General features: G+C 46.3%; 1 protein-coding gene and 2 long non-coding RNA genes across 3 annotated transcripts; 2 read left to right on the forward strand and 1 right to left on the reverse strand.

Moving 5' to 3' along the window:
• Nucleotides 1-1,346: 1,346 nt before the first annotated feature.
• LOC138212270 (uncharacterized) lies at nt 1,347-2,245 on the forward strand. Its single transcript, XR_011179421.1, has 3 exons — nt 1,347-1,654; nt 1,765-1,917; nt 2,163-2,245. It is a non-coding gene; the product is annotated as an uncharacterized lncRNA (long non-coding RNA).
• A 611-nt stretch (nt 2,246-2,856) lies between these two features.
• LOC138212220 (NLR family CARD domain-containing protein 3-like) lies at nt 2,857-14,977 on the forward strand. The gene is made up of 7 exons (XM_069172524.1): nt 2,857-2,871; nt 3,899-4,019; nt 4,389-6,186; nt 6,275-6,448; nt 6,571-6,744; nt 7,659-7,705; nt 14,086-14,977. Exons 1-7 carry the CDS (start codon nt 2,857-2,859, stop codon nt 14,634-14,636), a joined length of 2,880 nt encoding a protein of 959 aa, XP_069028625.1. The 3' UTR covers nt 14,637-14,977.
• Nucleotides 14,978-15,526: 549 nt separating this feature from the next.
• LOC138212262 (uncharacterized) lies at nt 15,527-16,940 on the reverse strand. The gene is made up of 3 exons (XR_011179414.1): nt 16,417-16,940; nt 15,809-15,869; nt 15,527-15,720 (listed from the first exon to the last, which is right to left on the reverse strand). It is a non-coding gene; the product is annotated as an uncharacterized lncRNA (long non-coding RNA).
• Nucleotides 16,941-19,684: the final 2,744 nt, after the last annotated feature.

Below are 19,684 nucleotides of genomic sequence, written 5' to 3' on the forward strand. Positions count from 1 at the left end.
CCCAGAGAAATCTGGACATGTCTGATGAACTCTGACCTCACCGTGTTGGATCACTGACTGGACCCTAGAAATGTTTCCTGATGTTGATCAGCTGTTTCAAAACGTCTCCTGGATGCTTGTATGTTTAAATATTGTTTCAGAATTTCTCTGAGTTGAAGAAAATGACTTCAGACTGATTTCCAGGATTGTTGTTGGTGATTACCTGGTAAAGTGAACATCAGTCTGACTGTAATCTGATCTGGAGTCTTCAGTGAAAACATTCAGAGAAAGTGTGGGATATAGATCTGCTTAGTGCATATGAGGGCTCATATGTTGTAAGCTAGTTGGTTGGAGGGGGTGGTGGTTGTCTTCCTTCACCCCCTGGAGTCCTCCAGACAGCTGTCTGTTCCTGTTAATGCCTCAAAGAACAACAGTATGTGACCCCACAGGTTGCAGACCACCTCCTGTGACCTTTTGGTTTGGCCAAGCAGTATCACTCTCATTTACATACTGGGCCTTTTGTCTACACCTTAGGATTGGTAGTTGGTGGTACGACCTATATGTAAGTGATGTGGTGTGATATGTATATGTGTTGTATTGTTGTGAACATAACCTAGCACAGAAGCTCAAAATATATACTGACTGTAAGCATTGTAGAACACATTGCTTATGCAGGAACTTATCACGTGTATGAAATATGGCCAAATGTAAGATGCAACTAGTGCATCATATTAGGAAATGAAATGTGTTCTAGGGAACTGAATGTGTTGACTGTTTGTCTTATCATAGAAAACAGGAACCTGTGCGGGCGGGTCACGTGGGGTGCAACTCCCTATCAGGCAAAAGGAGGTGTGGGTTAAACAGAGGACAGTGGAAAAGTACTGAGACAAACATATGCAAATGTTCCCGCCTCTTCCTGTAGTATAAGTGTGTGTGCCGGAAAGCGGGAAGTTAGACTCCAACAAAGAGACCTCTGGTTGATGTTGGGCTCTCCAAGATGTCTTGTATGCTATGCTTAATAAAAATAAGCTCAGAACTAAAACTGCCTAAAGACTGCCTCTATCAACGGACTCGGGGAAAACAATTGGGGATACAACAAAAGTCAGAACTGGTTGGACAGCTTTGATCAACTGTAAACAGAAGAACATTTATTTTAACCTTTTAATACCTGCAGTGTTCAAACAGCCGTCTTACAGCACTGAGACACTCGGTTTAACTCAACACCTCCATCACTAACATTTTGGGGATGAAAAGTTATTTTAACATTTTTATGATTTCGCAGCAGATTTGTGGATTTTAATAAATATCTTGAGGACGCACAAATTCCTGAATTAAAGATTTATTTTCAGAGTCAAATTTTAAAACATCAAATATATTTGGTGTTCAACATTCTGTATTTGTGGAGGAATCTGGGGAAACTTTAAACAGTTTTAGACTCGTCCTGTTCAGGGATCAAAGGTGTCTGTCAGTCCTGAGTTTTAGAGCCATGTTACAGACAGTGATGAGAACTAATGTGTCCTGTGCTGTGAATGTTGTTGTACGTACTGAGCAGGTTGTTGTGTTTGTGTGAAGCTGTGGGCTCTGCTATGGATCAGTGGGAGGACAAAGAGGACGGAGTCCGTCCCTCTAAAACCACTCTGTGTGGGGAACATGAGAGCCGGACTGAAGCTCAGAGGTGAGACGACCGTCTCTAACTGTCCACGACTCTTCTCCACGTCACAGCTCAGCACTCACATCACTGCACCATCATTATTCTCACTCAGAGCTCTGTGTGTTCTGTTGAAGAACAAAGCAGCAGCTCAGACCTGCTGGACCTGGACCTGGACCAGGACATGGACCTGGACCTGGACCTGTTCCCAGCTGTGTGTCCATGAAGAGGGACCGGCCTGTGGGCCGATCTATTACCTTTAAAGATAGACACGACTCTGTTGAACAAAGGTAATAACGTGAAATATTTGTTATTTGGTATTAAATCCTCCTGATCTCATCACCATCACCTCAGCTCAGAGGATCAAATGACGTCAGACTCAGATTCTTTAGTCTCTTTAGTTCAGCAATGCCAGTTTGTTGGAACTGCAGGTTCATGGAAACACACTCGATGTATTCATGTTTCTGTTAGCGTCCAACAAAACACACAATCTGCAGGGTTAAAACTGAAAGCTCCACATCTCTGTTTCCATCAGGATCCTTCAGCAGGAACCAGATTCTCCTGAACCCAGCTGTGTGTCCTTGAAGAGTGACCGGTCTATGATGCAACCTATTTACTTCAAAGATGGACACCAGTCTGTTGAACAAAGGTAATAATGTAAAAAAATGTAGATTTCTAACTGGACCTGTATTCAGGCAGCTGCTTGTTAACCCTCCTGTTATGTTTGTTTCTTCGGTACAGCAATGATGTTCCCGGGTCAATGTGACCTGGTGCATGTTTAATCATCCAAAAGTTGTCAGAAACCAAAGAATCCTAATAAATATAGTTTGTACCTCATCACCAACACCATTACTAACAATTCAATCAGTGTTTAGTGGAATGGAGTTATTCACCCCTCCATAGATCATAGTTCAATGAGGATAACTCACTCGTTTTCATGAAAAATACGTGTTCAAACTATTTATTTAGGTACACTGGAAAAACCTAGATATAAATCTCATTAGTCTACCATAACATGTATTTTTTCCTAAATTTTATTTGCATCTTGACACTTTCTTTTTTTCATGGGGTGATGTAGATAAATAGAGATGAGACACCTCTGCTGTTCAGGGTCATATTGACCCGCTCACTCAAAATCAAGCCAAATGAGTCATAAGGATTGTGTTTCATCCAGCTCCTTCCACTTCTCCCCCAAAACATGTGTCCTTTCTAGATTAGTCATTTCTACAATGACTTTCTTTTTGGTAGGACTCCTAAGACACCATTTTGTATGTTTCGGCCCTCTCCTGCTAAGTGTGGGTGGAGGTTTCCTGCAGGAAAGAAAAGGTTCCCTTCAAAATAGTATCTGTATTTCTAACACAGGTGATAGTTAGAAAGAGAGTGTGAGAGATTGGGATGAAATAGGGTGTGTGTGTGTGTGTGTGTGTGTGTGTGTGTGTGTGTGTGTGTGTGTGTGTGTGAGTGTGTGTGTGTGTGTGTGTGTGTGTGTGTGTGTGTGTGTGTGAGAGAGAGAAATGTGGTGAAACATGGTGGGAGGAAGTAAGAAAGACTGTCTCACATTTTCAAAGAAAGAAATGATCTAAACTTGACACTTTTGACCCCTTACAGTCTCAACTTTCACTGCCGGGTCAAATTGACCCGAACATCATATCTGTAATATAAACCTGCAGGGAGGGGTTGCAAATATATGATATTAAAAAAAAAAAAAAGTACTTAAATTGATTAGACTAATTAAGGCAAGCAGAAGAAGTTTGATACAGAAAAAGTACTTCAGGCTGAGCTTTGAGTGAGTTTTTTTGAATCATGAAGCAGCAACAGAGAATCTCCTGCACATCACCTGCAGGGTTTAAACCCACTGAATCCAAAGGTTGATAAAAGTCTGAAGATCAAAGGTAAGAATGAGAAATACTGGCGTCTGACTGGATTAATGATTTAAAATGGATGTTTTGTCTTCCTGTTCAGCTTCTGTCAGGTGTTGGTTGTCTTGGTAACTAAAAACATGAAGTCTCTTTACTTTATGTTTCTGGATTAATTGTGACCAAACATCTTCTGTTTTGATGTTGACTTTACAGAGTTGATCAGCAGGACTCAGAAGTTCCTGAAACAAACCTGGACTCCATATTTCTGGTGTGTAAACACACAAACTAAATAGTGAATTACCAAAACTCACATTCTCCCTGCTGCACTCTGTAGACCAGCAGGATTTCAGTCCATATTTAAAATGATCTGATACGTTCTGTGTATTAAAGTTGATATATTTCTCTGTTTCAGCTGCTGGAGGAGAACATGATCAGTTTTGTAAAGAACGAGCTGAAGAAGATGCAGAAAGTTCTGAGTCCAGATTACCCAGAATGCTTAGAGAGTCAGAGTGAGGATGAGGAGGTGTTGGAGGGTGAGGATGAAGAGCAGAGGAGGAGCAGAGAGTCATTTCTGAAGATCACACTGCACTTCCTGAGGAGACTGAATCAGGAGGAGCTGGCTGACCGTCTGCAGAGCAGTAAGAGGATTTTAACAGCTGGAACATGATGGAAAGAGGAAACATGGGAGAAACTTAGATTTACAAACTCTGCTGTTAATATGATGCAAACATCTTCATCACATCTGTGAATTCTTCTGGACTGAAAACAGCCAGAAACTGTTTGTTCTCAACTGATGTGAAGAAATTATTTCATGGCGACACAAAATGTCAAATGTTAAAAAGTTTATCTTCAGGTTTACTGAGACATTCACTTGTTGTTTGTTTGTTTGTTTGTTTTTTTAGGAACTGTTGCTGCAGAGTATCGACAACATCTTCAATCTAACCTGAGGAAGAAGTTCCAGAGTGTGTTTGAGGGGATTTCTAAAGCAGGAAACCGAACCCTTCTGAATGAGATGTACACAGAGCTGTACATCACAGAGGGAGGGACTGCAGAGGTCAATGATCAACATGAGGTCAGACAGATTGAAACAACATCCAGGAAACCAGACAGACCAGAAACAACCATCAGACAAGAAGACATCTTTAAAGACTCACCTGGAAGACATGAACCAATCAGAACAGTGCTGACAAAGGGAGTGGCTGGCATCGGGAAGACAGTGTTAACACAGAAGTTCACTCTGGACTGGGCTGAAGACAAAACCAACCACAACATCCAGTTCATGTTTCCGTTCACTTTCAGAGAGCTGAATGTGCTGAAAGAGAGAAAGTTCAGTTTGGTGGAACTGGTTCATCTCTTCTTCACTGAAACCAAAGCAGCAGGAATCTGCATCTTTGAACACTTCCAGGTTGTGTTCATCTTTGACGGTCTGGATGAGTGTCGACTTCCTCTGGACTTCCACAACAATGAGATCCTGACTGATGTTACAGAGTCCACCTCAGTGGATGTGCTGCTGACCAACCTCATCAGGGGGAAACTGCTTCCCTCTGCTCGCCTCTGGATAACCACACGACCTGCAGCGGCCAATCAGATCCCTGCCGAGTGTGTCGGCATGGTGACAGAGGTCAGAGGGTTCACTGACCCGCAGAAGGAGGAGTACATCAGGAGGAGATTCAGAGATGAGGAGCAGGCCAGCAGCATCATCTCCCACATCAAGACATCCAGAAGCCTCCACATCATGTGCCACATCCCGGTCTTCTGCTGGATCACTGCTACAGTTCTGGAGGACGTGTTGAAAAGAAGAGACGGAGGAGAGCTGCCCAAGACCCTGACGGAGATGTTCATCCACTTCCTGGTGGTTCAGGCCAAAGTGAAGCAGGTCAAGTATGATGGAGGAGCTGAGACAGATCCACACTGGAATGAAAAGAGCAGGAAGATGATGGAGTCTCTGGGAAAACTGGCTTTTGATCAGCTGCAGAAAGGAAACCTGATCTTCTATGAATCCGACCTGACAGAGTGTGGCATCGATATCAGAGCAGCCTCAGTGTACTCAGGAGTGTTCACCCAGATCTTTAAAGAGGAGAGCGGGCTGTACCAGGACAAGGTGTTCTGCTTCGTCCATCTGAGCGTTCAGGAGTTTCTGGCTGCTCTTCACGTCCATCTGACCTTCATCAACTCTGCTGTCAATCTGCTGGAAAAACAAAGAAGATCCTGGTATAAGCTGTTTGGAGAGAAACTTGATCCAACACTTTTCCACCAGACTGCTGTGGACGAGGCCTTAAAGAGTCCAAATGGACACCTGGACTTGTTCCTCCGCTTCCTTCTGGGTCTTTCACTTCAGACCAATCAGATTCTCCTACGAGGCCTGCTGACAAAGACAGGAAGTAACTCACAGACCAATCAGGAAACAGTCCAGTACATCAAGAAGAAGATCAGTGAGAATCTGTCTGCAGAGAGAAGCATCAATCTGTTCCACTGTCTGAATGAACTGAATGATGGTTCTCTAGTGGAGGAGATCCAACAGTCCCTGAGATCAGGACGTCTCTCCACAGACAAACTGTCTCCTGCTCAGTGGTCAGCTCTGGTCTTCATCTTACTGTCATCAGAAGAACATCTGGATGTGTTTGACCTGAAGAAATACTCTGCTTCAGAGGAGGCTCTTCTGAGGCTGCTGCCAGTGGTCAAAGCCTCCAACAAAGCTCTGTATGAGGTTTTATCAACCATTTCAAACATGTTTCATTTTGTAAATGACAAATAAAACAGTTTGTGTTCATTGTTAATTCTTCTCTAGGCTGACTGGATGTAACCTGTCAGAGAGAAGCTGTGAAGCTCTGTCCTCAGTTCTCAGCTCCCAGTCCTCCTGTCTGAGAGATCTGGACCTGAGTAACAACGACCTTCAGGATTCAGGAGTGAAGCTTCTTTCTGCTGGTCTGGAGAGTCCTCACTGTAAACTGGAGACTCTCAGGTCAGGAAATATCTGGTTGCTGATCAGTTAAATTTTCTTTAAGTTCATATTGGTGCAGATGTTCAACGTCTGTAAGATTTTCCTTCTTGTTTCTGGAGTTGATAATATTTTTGTGACTCCAGTCTGTCAGGTTGTCTGATCTCAGAGAAAGGCTGTGCTTCTCTGGCCTCAGCTCTGAGCTCCAACCCCTCCCATCTGAGAGAGCTGGACCTGAGCTACAATCATCCAGGAGACTCAGGAGTGAAGCTGCTGTCTGCTGGTCTGGAGGATTCTCACTGCAGACTGGACACTCTCAGGTATGGACAGACAACCAGAGCTCACACAGTGCAGGTTTGTCTCATTGATTTGACTTCATGTGTTGTTGCTCAGGTCCATCATCATGAAGTATGACTTGTTTCTCTTGTTTCTGTTCAGAGGAGTGAGGAGGTCTGAGTTAGGAAACATGTGGATCCTCAGAAGTCTTTTATCAAATGGAAACAGCTGTTCATTAGAAACATTGTGAAGTTGGTGTCAAATCCTTCTCATCTTGAACCATGTTATCAGCCTGGCTGTAGGGACGACAGTGTTCATCAGTCGATCACCACTTTGGTCCAAACTCATTAATCTCAACAACTAATAAACATGAGATGAACTTCTGTTCACACAAATTTTTAGAAGTTCAGGACTCAAAGTTCGGCCTCAGTCTTCACTCTGAAATACAGTCGTTTTCATATGAAGTTCTAAAATCAAGTCAGTTTTATTTTTCAGTCCAGAGTTACAACTTTTCCTCCCAGAGCTTCAGTCTCTACAGCTGACTCCCTCCATCATTACACCCTCGATTCTGAACATGTAAATTACACAAACCAACTGAATGTGGTGGTTGGACTGATCTGTGAACAGTCTGAAAACAGTTCAGCTGTTCATGTGAATGTTGGTCAAACTGTTCATTTTAAGGGACAACATGCAGAGACCAATATTTCACATGTGGGAGGACATCAATAAAAACAGAGCAGATCAGTGGAGACTGAGCTCTCTGATTATTTCTACATCACTTCTTCTTCTTCAGGTGTTTTCCTCACAGACAGCAGTGAAACCATCAGAGACAGTTGACACTGATGAGTTTCAGCCTGTTTCTGTGTCTCACTGACAAACTGAGGAACTCTGCTTCATGTTGAACAGCAGTTAGGACTCCTGTTGGATAGAAAATCATTGTGACTGTTTCTTCCTCCAGGGTGGACCATGGTGGAGAGCAGAGGTTAAAACCTGGTCTGAGGAAGTGTAAGTTTGACTGATACACATTACATTATATTACATTATATTACATTACATTACATTTCATTTAGCTGACGCTTTTCAACCATGAGGGTACAAACCCAGAACAACAAGAATCAAGAAAATACAATTTCTTCAAGAAAGCCAAACTACAAAGTGCTAAAAGTAAGTTTCATTTCCAGCTGCTAAAGTTCTCCTATTCAAGGTGAAGTCTGAAGAGGTGTGTTTTTAGTTTGCGGCGGAAGATGTTCAGAGTTTCTGCTGTCCTGATGTCGTTGGGGAGCTCATTCCACCATTTAGGAGCCAGGACAGTAAACAGTCGTGATTTTGTAGAGTGTTTAGCTCAGTGAGGAGCAACAAGCTGATTGGCCGATGCAGAGCGGAGTGAACGGGCTGGGATGTAAGGTTGGACCATGTCCTGGATGTACACTGGACCTGATCTGTTCACAGCACGGTACGCAAGTACCAATGTTTGGAAACGGATGCGGGCGGCTGGTAACCAGTGAAGGGAGCGGAGGAGGAGGAGGAGGAGGAGGAGTGAATTTCGGGAGGTTGAAGACGAATCGAGCTGCTGCATTCTGGATGAGCTGCAGAGGTCAGATGGTACTAACAGGTAGACCTGCCAGGAGGGAGTTACTGTAGTCTAGGCGTGAGATGACCAGAACCTGGACCAGAACTTGGACCAGAACCTGGACCAGAACCTGCGCCGCCTTCTGAGTGAGAAGAGGACGTATTCTCCTGATGTTGTGCAGCATGTATCTACAGGAACGTGTTGTTGCAGTGATGTTGGCAGTAAGAGAGAGTTGACTGTTGAGTGTCACCGAGGTTCTTAGCAGTCAGGGTCGGGATAACAGAGTTGTTGAAGGTAGTAGTCAGGTCGAGGGTGGGAGAGTCTTTCTCTGGAAGGAAGAGCAGTTCAGTCTTGTGGAGGTTGATTTTCAGGTGGTGTGAGGACATCCACTGAGAGATGTCAGTCAGACAGGCAGAGATTCATTCTGCTACCTGTGTTTCAGATCGGGGAAAAGAGAGGATCAGTTGGGTGTCATCAGCAAAGCTGTGGTAGGAAAAGACATGCGAGTGAAGGACAGAGCCGAGAGAGTTGGTGTACAGAGAGAAGAGGAGGGGACCCAGGACGGAGACATGAGGGACACTCGCAGTGAGAGGACAAGGTTCAGACACAGATCCTCTCCAAGTTACCCGGTAGGTGAGGTCGTTGAGGTAGGATGAGAACAGGGAGAGAGCAGAGCCTGAGACACCGAGGTCCTGAAGGAGGAAAGAAGGATCTGGTGGTTCACTGTGTCAAATGCAGCAGAAGGTCTAGAAGGATCAGGACAGAGGACAGAGAGGCTGCTCTAGCAGTGTGAAGCTGATCAGAGACAGAAGGAGGACCGTCTCTGTTGAGTGGTCTGTTGAAAGCAGACTGGTGGTCAAGAAGGTTATTATGGTGGAGATAGGAGGAGAGTTGGTTAAAGATAGCTCGCTCCAGAGTTTTGTAAAGAAAGTAAAGAAGAGAGACGGTCTGTAGTTGTTTACTTCAGACGGGTTGAGGGGGGTTTCTTCAGGAGAGGGTTCACTCTCTCCTTCAGAGAGTTCAGGAAACAGACCGTTGACAGAGAAGTGTTGATGAGATGGAGAGAAAAGGAAGAAGGTCAGGAGCAATAGACTGGAGAATGTGAGATGGGATGGGGTCAAGGGGGCAGGTGGTTGGGGGGGAGGAGGTAACCAAGGTAACAACTTGATTGGCAGACGGGGGGTGAAAGAAGAAAGTGAAGGGGATGAAGATGATGGACATGTAGTTACAAAAGCTGGGTTTGAAAATGAGGATCATATATCATCTATCTTTTTAGTAAAGTAGTTGACAAAGTGGCTTGGTAGAAGGGAGGAGGGAGGAGAGGGGGGGGGGGGTCAAGGAGGTTAGATAAGATGGAGAAGAGGTTTTTGGGATTGGAAAATGAGGATTGAATCCTGGTTTGGTAGAAAGAGCTTTTGGCTGCAGAAATCGAGGCAGAGAAAGAGGAGAGGAGAGATTGATAAGTGAGCAGGTCGTCAGGGTGGTTAGATTTTCTACATTTCCTTTCTGCTGCTCTCATAGTGTCTCTCAGACAACCACGGAGCTGGGGAGGACTGGAGGACATGGAGGAGGACAGAGACAATCAAGAGAGGAAGACAGAGGAGAAAGGAGAGTGTCTGTGGCTGAGTTAGGATGCATGAGGGAGAAAGAGTCAGTTGAAGGGAGGGCAGATAAAACAGAGGAGGGAGAGAGGAGAAAGAGAGGAGGGAGAGAAGGGGGAGAGGAGGAAGAGAGTAGGGATAGAGGAGGGAGAGAGGAGGAGGAGAGGAGGAGGAGGGGGAGAGGAGAGGGAGAGGAGGGAGAGAAGGGAGAAAGGAGGGAGAGTGGAGGGGGAGAGGAGGAGAGGAGGGGTGAGAAGGAGGAGGGAGAAAGGAGTTAGAGAGAAGGAGGAGAGGAGGGCGAGTGGAGGGGGAGAGGAGAGGAGAGTAGGGATAGAGGAGGGAGAGGGGAGAGGAAGAGGAAAGGAGGAGAGGAGGGGGAGAGGAGGAAGAGAGGAGGGAGAGAGGGCGTGAGAGGAGGGGGAGAGGAGGGAGAGAGGAGGGAGAGAGGAGGGGGAGAGTAGGGATATAGGAGGGAGAGAGGAGGGGGAGAGGAGGAGGAGAGGAGGGGGAGAGGGAGAGGAGGGAGAGTGGAGGGGGAGATGAGGAAGAGAGTAGGAATAGAGGAGGGAGAGAGGAGGAGGAGAGGAGGAGGAGGGGGAGAGGAAGGAAAGAGGAGGGAGAGAGGAGAGGGAGAGGAGGAGGAGAGGGAGAGAAGGGAGAGAGGAGGGGGAGTGGAGGGAAAGAAGAGGTAGAGAGGAGGCAAAGACGAGGGAGAGAGGAGGAAGAGAGGAGAGAGAGGAGGGAGAGAGGAGGAGGAGAGGAGGAGGAGGGTGAGAGGAGGAGGATAGGAGGAGGAGAGGAGGGAGAGAGGGGGATGAAGGAGAAAGGAGTTAGACAGTAGAAGAATAGGAGGAAGAGAGGAGGGGGTGAGGAGGGAGAGAAGGGAGAGAGGAGGGAGAGTGGAGGGGGAGAGGAGGAGGAGAGTAGGGATAGAGGAGGGAGAGAGGAGGAGGAGAGGGGGAGAGGAGAGGGAGAGAGGAGCAGAGGAAGGAAAGAGGAGGGAGAGAGGAGTGGGAGAGGAGGAGGAGAGGGAGAGGAGGGAGAGAAGGGAGAGAGGAGGAGGAGAGGATGGTGAGTGGAGGGGGAGAGGAGGGAGAAAGGAGAAGGAGAGGAGGGAGAGAGCAGCGGGAGAGCAGGGAGAGAGGAGGGGATAGAGGAGGGAGAGGGGAGAGGAGGAGGAAAGGAGGAGAGGGGGGGGAGGAGGGGAGAGGGGGAAGAGAGGAGGGAGAGAGGGCGTGAGAGAGTAGGGATATAGGAGGGAGAGAGGAGGGGGAGAGGAGGGGGAGAGGAGGAGGAGAGGAGGGTGAGTGGAGGGAGAGAGGAGGAAGAGAGTAGGAGAGGAGGGGGAGAGGAGAGGGAGACGAGGGAGAGAGGAGGAGAGGAAGGAAAGAGGAGGAGAGGGAGAGGAGGGAGAGGAGGGGGAGAGGAGGAGGAGAAGAGGGTGAGTGGAGGGGGAGAGGAGGGAGAAAGGAGGAGGAGAGGAGGGAGAGAGGCGCGGGAGAGAAGGGAGAAAGGAGGAGGAGAGGAGGGAGAGAGGAGGGGGTGAGAAGGAGGAGGGAGAAAGGAGTTAGAGAGAAGGAGGAGAAGTGGGAGAGTGGAGGGGGAGAGGAGGAGGAGAGTCGGGATAGAGGGAGAGAGGAGGGGGAGAGGAGGAGGAAAGGAGGAGAGGAGAGGGAGAGGAGGGGAGAGGAGGAAGAGAGGAGGGAAAGAGGGCGTGAGAGGAGGGAGAGAGGAGGGAGAGAAGGGAGAGAGGAGGGAGAGTGGAGGGGGAGAGTAGGGATATAGGAGGGAGAGAGGAGGGGGAGAGGAGGAGGAGAGGAGGGTGAGTGGAGGGGGAGAGGAGGGTGAGTGGAGGGGGAGAGGAGGGAGAAAGGAGGAGGAGAGGAGGGAGAGAGGCGCGGGAGAGAAGGGAGAAAGGAGGAGGAGAGGAGGGAGAGAGGAGGGGGTGAGAAGAAGGAGGGAGAAAGGAGTTAGAGAGAAGGAGGAGAGGAGGGAGAGTGGAGGGGGAGAGGAGGAGGAGAGTAGGGATAGAGGAGGGAGAAAGGAGGGGGAGAGAAGGAGGAGAGAAGGGGGAGAGGAGGAGGAGAGGGACAGGAGGAGGAGGGGAGGAGGAGGGATAAAGGAGGGAGAGAAGGGACAGAGGAGGAGGAGAGGAGAGAGAGAGGGGGGAGAGAGGAGGGGGAGAGGAGGAGGAGAGAAGGGGGAGAGGAGGGAGAGGAGGAGGAGATGAGGGGGAGAGGAGGGTGAGATGAGTGCCAGAGGAGGAGTAGGGAACGAGAGGAGGGAGAGAAGGAAGAGAGGAGAGGGAAGAGAGGAAATAGAGAGAAGGGAGAGAGGAAGGAGAAAGGAGGGAGAGAGGAGGGGGAGAGGAGGGAAAGAAAAGGGAGAGAGGAGGAAGGGAGAGAGCAGGAGGAGAGGAGGGTGAGAGGAGGGAGAGAGGAGGGAGAAAGGAGGAAGAGAGGAGGGAGAGAGGAGGAAGAGAGGAGAAGGTGAGGAGGGGGAGACGGAGAGAGGAGGGAGAGAGGAGGGAGAGAGGAGGGGGAGAGGAGGGGTGAGGTGGAGGAGGGGGAGAGGAGAGAGAGAGAGAGGAGGGACCGAGAGGAGGAGGACAGGAGGGAAGGAGAGAGGAGGAGGAGAATAGGGTGAGAGGAGGAAGAGGGGAGGGGGAGAGGAGGGAGAGAGGGAGTGAATGTTGTGACTGACAGGTCCAGAGTCTGTTGATGTGGTCAGGTTGTCAGTTTGAGAGAGTCAGAGATAAAGAAGTGGTCGGAGACATGAAGTGGAGTTACAGTGAGGTTAGATGTGGAGCAGTTTCTGGTGAAATATAGTCCAGGTGGTTCCAACCTTTGTGAGGAGGAGGAGAAGGACTGAGGGAGACAGCAAAGGAAGACAGGAAAAGGAAAAGGTCAGATGACTTCTCTGTCTGGATGTTAAAGTCACCCAGAAGGACAAGTGGAGGACCATTTTCTGGGAAGTTTGACAGGAGGACGTCTAATTCGTCCAAGAAATCTCCCAAAGAACCTGGAGGACGGTAGAGGACAACACTGTTTCATTGGACCGGATGAGAAACTGTCACAGCATGAAACTCAAAAGACAGTGAGGTAGGAAGTGGAAGTGGGGAAAGAGAAAAAACTCCATTTGGGGGAGATGAGTAAACCTGTACCACCTCCTCCCCCCTCCTCCCCTACCAGGAGGTCTGGGGGTGTGGCTGAAGGAGAAGGCAGAGGAGAGAGCAGCAGGGTGGATGTGTTGTCCGGTGTGATCCAGGTCTCAGTGAGACCAAGGAAGTCCAGCGATTGCTGGATATCAAAGCCAGAGATGAAGTCTGTCTTCAGCTGACTGTCAGTTCCAGAGTCCTCCTGTGACGAGGTGTTGGGTATGTGTGGAACGGGTGGGATAGATAAGAGAGGAAAGGTTACGGTGTTGGTGTGAACGAGTGGGAGGCTGATAGTATCTACGAGTAGATATACGCACAGGTACGGAAAGTACACACATATTCAGATAGCAGTAGTTATACTCAGCGTCCCCCGGAGACTCCAACAAAAGACTCCTTTGTCTCCATCCTCCGAGTCTTCGTAGGACGAGCCCTCACAGACGCTGAAGCTGACTCTTCAAACACTTCCTGGTTTTCCAACAGGGTTGGCTACAGCTGGTCAGACCACACCCCCTGCTCGTTAGGCCTCCCGTCACCAGGTGTTACAAATGGGCAGCAATAGAAACTCACCACTGATTTCTAAACAAAGAAAACTTTCACACAGTCTCTAAATTTGGTCACAAACTGTTCCCGGAGAGTCTTTTTACCTCAAACGGTAGAAAGTAAAATACAACTTAGTCCTTAATAGAATTGGAATAAAAGACCATCAGTTTAACTCTAAACTTGTTCTCTTTGACTCTCAGTTACTTGAGTGAAAACAAGAATCCAATCACAAACAATTCCAGCTACCAAAAACCATCCAAGCTTTATCAGTCAAGATATCCTAAAACAGCAGATGCAATAATAAACTTGATCAGAGAAGCGTATTTAAAGATTCTACTTTGTCTTAGTTCAAGTGATCCAGCTGGATGTCGTCCCCCAAAAGTCAAAGTCTGACAAAAAGTATCATCATTAAACTTTCTATGAACGAACAACAAGTCAGGAAGTAAAGAAAGAAAAAAGCCATCAGATGTGTCAGATGATAAACTGCAGCTGTGTCGTGTCTTTTTCTCTCCATCAGATTTCTATGAACTTGAACTGGACACAAACTCAGTAAACAGAAAACTCAAACTGTCTGACAACAACAGGAAGGTGACGAAGGTGGAAGAAGATCAGTCATATCCTGATCATCCAGACAGATTTAACTGGTGGCAGCTGCTGTGTAGAACTGGTCTGACTGGTCGCTGTTACTGGGAGGTCAAGTGGAGAGGAGAGTTTGATATAGCAGTGAGTTACAGAGGAATCAGAAGGAGAGGAGAAAGAGATGACTGTTGGTTTGGAGGGAACGATCAGTCCTGGAGTCTGTTCTGCTATGATGGTGGTCGTTACTCTGTCTGGCACAATAACAGATTGACATCCTCCTCCTCCTCCTTCCCCTCTTCCTCCTCCTCCTCCTCCTCCAACAGAGTAGCAGTGTATGTGGACTGTCCTGCTGGCACTCTGTCCTTCTACAGAATCTCCTCTGACACTCTGATCCACCTCCACACCTTCAACACCACATTCACTGAACCTCTGTATCCTGGATTTATGTTCTGTTCAGTTGGTTCCTCAGTGTCTCTGTGTTCTCTGTAGGAGGAAGAGTCTGTGGAAGTGACAGCAGCTTTAAATGTTGATGGTGGATGAAGTTTCTCTTTGGTTCACCGTTGAATCACTGATTGTGATGTCACAATATGTTTTGTGTCAGAAGTAGTGAAATGATGTCCTCACCTCTGAACTTTGACCTTCACTTCCATGTGGACAGATGAAGGTCAAACTGAGCTCTTTGGCTGATAAACATCAGCAGATTCTGGAAACCTGCTGCAAGACGGCCTGAAAATAACTTTTACACTCGTCATGAATCCTGTTGAAATGTTTTCTGTGTTTGAGTTGATGAAATAAAACGTGAATATTTGAATAAAGTTTCATTTAAAGTGTGTTTTCTGCCGGGTTGTTTAATATGTTGTTAGAACAAACTGAGTCCACCCCTGTGTGATCTCCCTGAAAGGTTCTGCTTCTGTTCTGCTTCTTAATGTGAGAAAACCAACAACGACGTCACCCGTCGGTTTGTGAACGGATGTTTTAAACCCTCCGTTATGACATTCAGCCGTCGACATCTCCGCCAGAAATGACCATATTTGGACGAGCTGGGGAGGAGCGAGGGGTCGAACTATTTATTTATTTATTTATTTATTAATTTGTCTGCCTGTCTGTCTGTCTATTTATTTATCTATTGTTCGAGTGATGATCTCAACAGTTTCTCCAGTTCTCAGAAACGTTGGTTAAACGGTTGTTGAAGCTAAAAGACGCGACATTAAACCATCTTTTCCTCCATATTGAGTTATTTCATGGTTCTGTCCTCCGTTTGTTGTAGAAAACCATAAATCCCGGGACGTCCTCTTTCTCCCACTCACACAACTGAAAGTAACTGAAGCCCACGCAAAGAGTCCCACGGTGACCTCTGACCTCTGACCCCGCCCGACATGTTAGAGGACTGTGGTGGAGATTTGTCAGCTTCCTGTGAGTCAGTGAAACCTTCATCCAGACTTCGTCCAGGTTTCCACGGTGAAATCCCAAATGTTCACGTACCTGTGGTCACTAAAACGTGAGGAACTCAGGTGTTGATGTTGATAAAGAGACGAACGTTGGAACACTTCCTCATGAAGGTTGTTGCTTCCTGCTGCTCCATGAACATGCAGGAATTATATATATTTGTAAATATAAATCAGGTAGAACTTATAATTAAAAACAGTTGTTCCTCAACATACCTGCCTGGAACATCCACGGTACTGTTGAGTCTCTCTGAAGCCTCACATCCCTGCTGGCTGACTGGGAAAGGAAAGGAAAGGAAATGCTTTCAGAAGAAACACCAAACTATGCAGCTCATAATATGATACTCTGATAATAGAAACTTCAAAACACCTTCAAGTTGATTATCAAACACACATGATGCTAAATTCAATCTACGACAGAGAAATACACGTTAAATAAATGACTCTTTCACTCCATGAATGCTTTGAGTTCCAGAAAGAGGAAATTCATCTCTAAGATAATAATAATGTCATTTTACGTGAATAATAAAGTGTCGTAGAAATACGTTTTCTGTCATTCAAACAGTTGTGAGTGTGCTGATGTTATCTAGAAAGCTCCTTTTAGTAAATAAGTGTATTAAAACTAGTGTAGTAAAGTAAGCAGCTTACTGGATAACAAGCCATCAGCAGCAGAGCAGTGACTGTCTGACATCAGGGCGGCTAACATGAGCTCAGGACAAATGATAGCTGGCTTCAACTGGAGTTCACCAATTCATGGTGAAACTAAAGGAGCTTTAAGATCATCATGATTTTAAGATCTGGAACTGACGTGACACAAAACTCACATGACCTCAGAGGTGGTTGAATCTCCATCTTCTGCTCTTTTTAAATCCCTCCATTGAACTTTTTGTTCTCGGCTCCACGAACACGACTCAGAGAATTCTTTGGGACCGACTGAAAATGGCCGCCCTCCTCCACCACGGTGAGGGTCCATGTGAGCCGCTGCCCGCTGCTCTCCGACACGTTAGCTCTTAATCCGACATGAAGGATGACGCTGTCAGTCGGAGATCATCGATGAACCGTTCAAACATCACGTTAGTAAACTGGTGAAAGTTTCTAGTGAAGTTTGAAGTGATGGTGAAACATCAGTCCCGATGTGTTCCTCTCGCTGCCGAACTTCGTCTGAAAAACGGGGATTTTCTAACTTCTTCCTTCGTCGGTAAAACACAGTTTAATTTCATTTGACCGAAACACCATCTGAATCTGTCCTGACCTCAACTGTCACTCGGCGTGTGTTCAGTCCGTCACATGTTCTGATTTAAAGCAGGAAATATCTATTTTTCTGTCTGCTTTGATGAACTGAATCCACCTAACAGCTGATAACAACTAAAGTTTTATAGAAATACAACTTCCAAAGGTTTTCCTGCGCGCGCTCCTGTCGTTAGCCCCGCCCCTCTAAGAACCCGGTAGGTTACCAAGAAGGTCTCTCTGCTTGTCCTGATTGGCTGGCAACAGATTGACACCTGACCAACCAATACGGTGAGGACACGAGAGGTTCAAGGGCAACTCAAAACTGTAGGACACTTCAGGACTTTTCTAAACTACACTTCTCTGCTTATGAACACAAATGCAAATTCACTGTTACAGAATTACAAAGAAACACATGTAAACAAATTAGCAGGACGCTACAAGTGTTTATGGACATATTTGAAACATGCAGAAGGAAGTTAAATACTGCAGGTATTTGAGTGAAACTCCACCTTTATTTTCTAATGAATGAGGGATTATTTTCAGATGGACCTCCAGAAAACTAATAAGAAGGAGTGACTTTAACTAACAACACCGAGATAACTCCTTAGAAAACATTGATTGAATTTCATGAGAAGTTGAATGGGAGTCTTTGGAGCCGGAGGGTTTTTAGAGACAACCTCTACTGGCACTAGAAGGTATTGCAGTTTAAGACACTTCCGCATCGGCCTGATTTTTCACACCCCGAAGTTACGTCCACTTTTATATACAGTCTCTTTCTGGAGACAAATGAATAAAAAGGCTGTTAAACAAAAGTGTTTGGGATGAAAAGTCCATTTAAAGCGGAGACACCTGGAACCAGGACTGAGGACCATATTTCAGGTCCCTGGCAGGAAGCTCAGGCTGCTTTCTGCCTCATAACAAACCAACATGTCCAACATACAGTCCTGTATGTGGTCCAAACTGCTGCTGCTTCATCTCATGTCTCTGTGCTGATCTTTGGTTGGTTTGTCAGCTCCATCTAGTGGACAGACAGCAGAGCTGCATCATGTGATCTTGGATTTCTCTGCCACAGGTTAGACTGGTTCTGACGTCACTCTGATGTTTTTAGACTCGGACTCTGAAGTTATGAGGAAGTGACGGCGTCCTCTGATCAAACGCTCTCAGACACCAGGACTGACAAGGGACAAGGAGCAGCTTCTTCTCTCTGAATCTTTCCTCCACACACGAAGGTGGAAAGTGTCTGGAAGTGGACCTGAAGTCGAGCAGGTGAGAATCCTCCCAGAGAAATCTGGACATGTCTGATGAACTCTGACCTCACCGTGTTGGATCACTGACTGGACCCTAGAAATGTTTCCTGATGTCGATCAGCTGTTTCAAAACGTCTCCTGGATGCTTGCAGGTTTAAATATTGTTTCAGAATTTCTCTGAGTTAAAGAACATGACTTCAGACTGATTTCCAGGATTGTTGTTGGTGATTACCTGGTAAAGTGAACATCAGTCTGACTGTAATCTGATCTAGAGTTTTCAGTGAAAACATTCAGAGAAAGTCAGAACTGGTTGGACAGCTTTGATCAACTGGAAACAGAAGAGCATTTATTTTAACCTTTTAATACCTGCAGTGTTCAAACAGCCGTCTTACAGCACTGAGACACTCGGTTTAACTCAACACCTGCATCACTAACATTTTGGGGATGAAAAGTCATTTTAACATTTTTATGACATCGCAGCAAATTTATGGATTTTAATAAATATCTTGTGGCAGCACAAATTTCTGAATTAAAGATATATTTTCTGGGTCAAATTTTAAAACATATCAAATATATTTGGTGTTCAACATTCTGTATTTGTGGAGGAATCTGGGGAAACTTTAAACAGTTTTAGACTCGTCCTGTTCAGGGATCAAAGGTGTCTTTCAGTCCTGAGTTTTAGAGCCATGTTACAGACAGTGATGAGAACTAATGTGTCCTGTGCTGTGAATGTTGTTGTACGTACTGAGCAGGTTGTTGTGTTTGAGTGAAGCTGTGGGCTCTGCTATGGATCAGTGGGAGGACAGAGAGGACGGAGTCCGTCTCACGCAAACCACTGAAATGTTCCTGTTTAGTGGAGAGTTTCAGTTCCAGCATGAATTTTACTTGAATTACCTGAACAAGTTTTTGCTGGTAGTTTCACTGTTAGATGTGATGCTGGAAACAACATTCAGCTGTTTAACAGCTGCTGAAACAAAAAACTATTTCAGGGGTCAAATGAACAAAAAGGCTTTTAAAGAAAAGTGTTTGGGATTAAAAGTCCATTTAAAGCAGAGACACCTGGAACCAGGACTGAGGACCAGATTTCAGGTCCCTGGCAGGAAGCTCAGGCTGCTTTCTGCCTCATAACAAACCAACATGTCCAACATACAGTCCTGTATGTGGTCCAAACTGCTGCTGCTTCATCTCATGTCTCTGTGCTGATCTTTGGTTGGTTTGTCAGCTCCATCTAGTGGACAGACAGCAGAGCTGCATCATGTGATGTTGGATTTCTCTGCCACAGGTTTGACTGATTCTGACGTCACTGATGCTTTCAGACTCGGACTCTGAAGTTATGAGGAAGTGACAGTGTCCTCAGATCAAACGCTCTCAGACACCAGGACTGACGAGGGACAACTAGCAGCTTCTTCTCTCCAAATCTTTCCTCCACACACGAAGGTGGAAAGTGTCTGGAAGTGGACCTGAAGTCGAGCAGGTGAGAATCCTCCCAGAGAAATCTGGACATGTCTGATGAACTCTGACCTCACCGTGTTGGATCACTGACTGGACCCTAGAAATGTTTCCTGATGTCGATCGGCTGTTTCAAAACGTCTCCTGGATGCTTGTAGGTTTAAAT

This window comes from Embiotoca jacksoni, unplaced genomic scaffold, assembly GCF_022577435.1.
Source record: "Embiotoca jacksoni isolate LCO1_2020_lvr unplaced genomic scaffold, fEmbJac1.0.p SCAF_54, whole genome shotgun sequence".
Classification (NCBI taxonomy): domain Eukaryota; kingdom Metazoa; phylum Chordata; class Actinopteri; family Embiotocidae; genus Embiotoca; species Embiotoca jacksoni.

Coding starts and splice junctions, on each gene's coding strand:
- LOC138212220 (XM_069172524.1), top strand. Junction 4,020..4,388: donor GGATGAGGAGGTGTTGGAGG/GTGAGGATGAAG, acceptor TTGTTTTTTTAG/GAACTGTTGCTGCAGAGTAT. Junction 6,187..6,274: donor AAAGCCTCCAACAAAGCTCT/GTATGAGGTTTT, acceptor ATTCTTCTCTAG/GCTGACTGGATGTAACCTGT.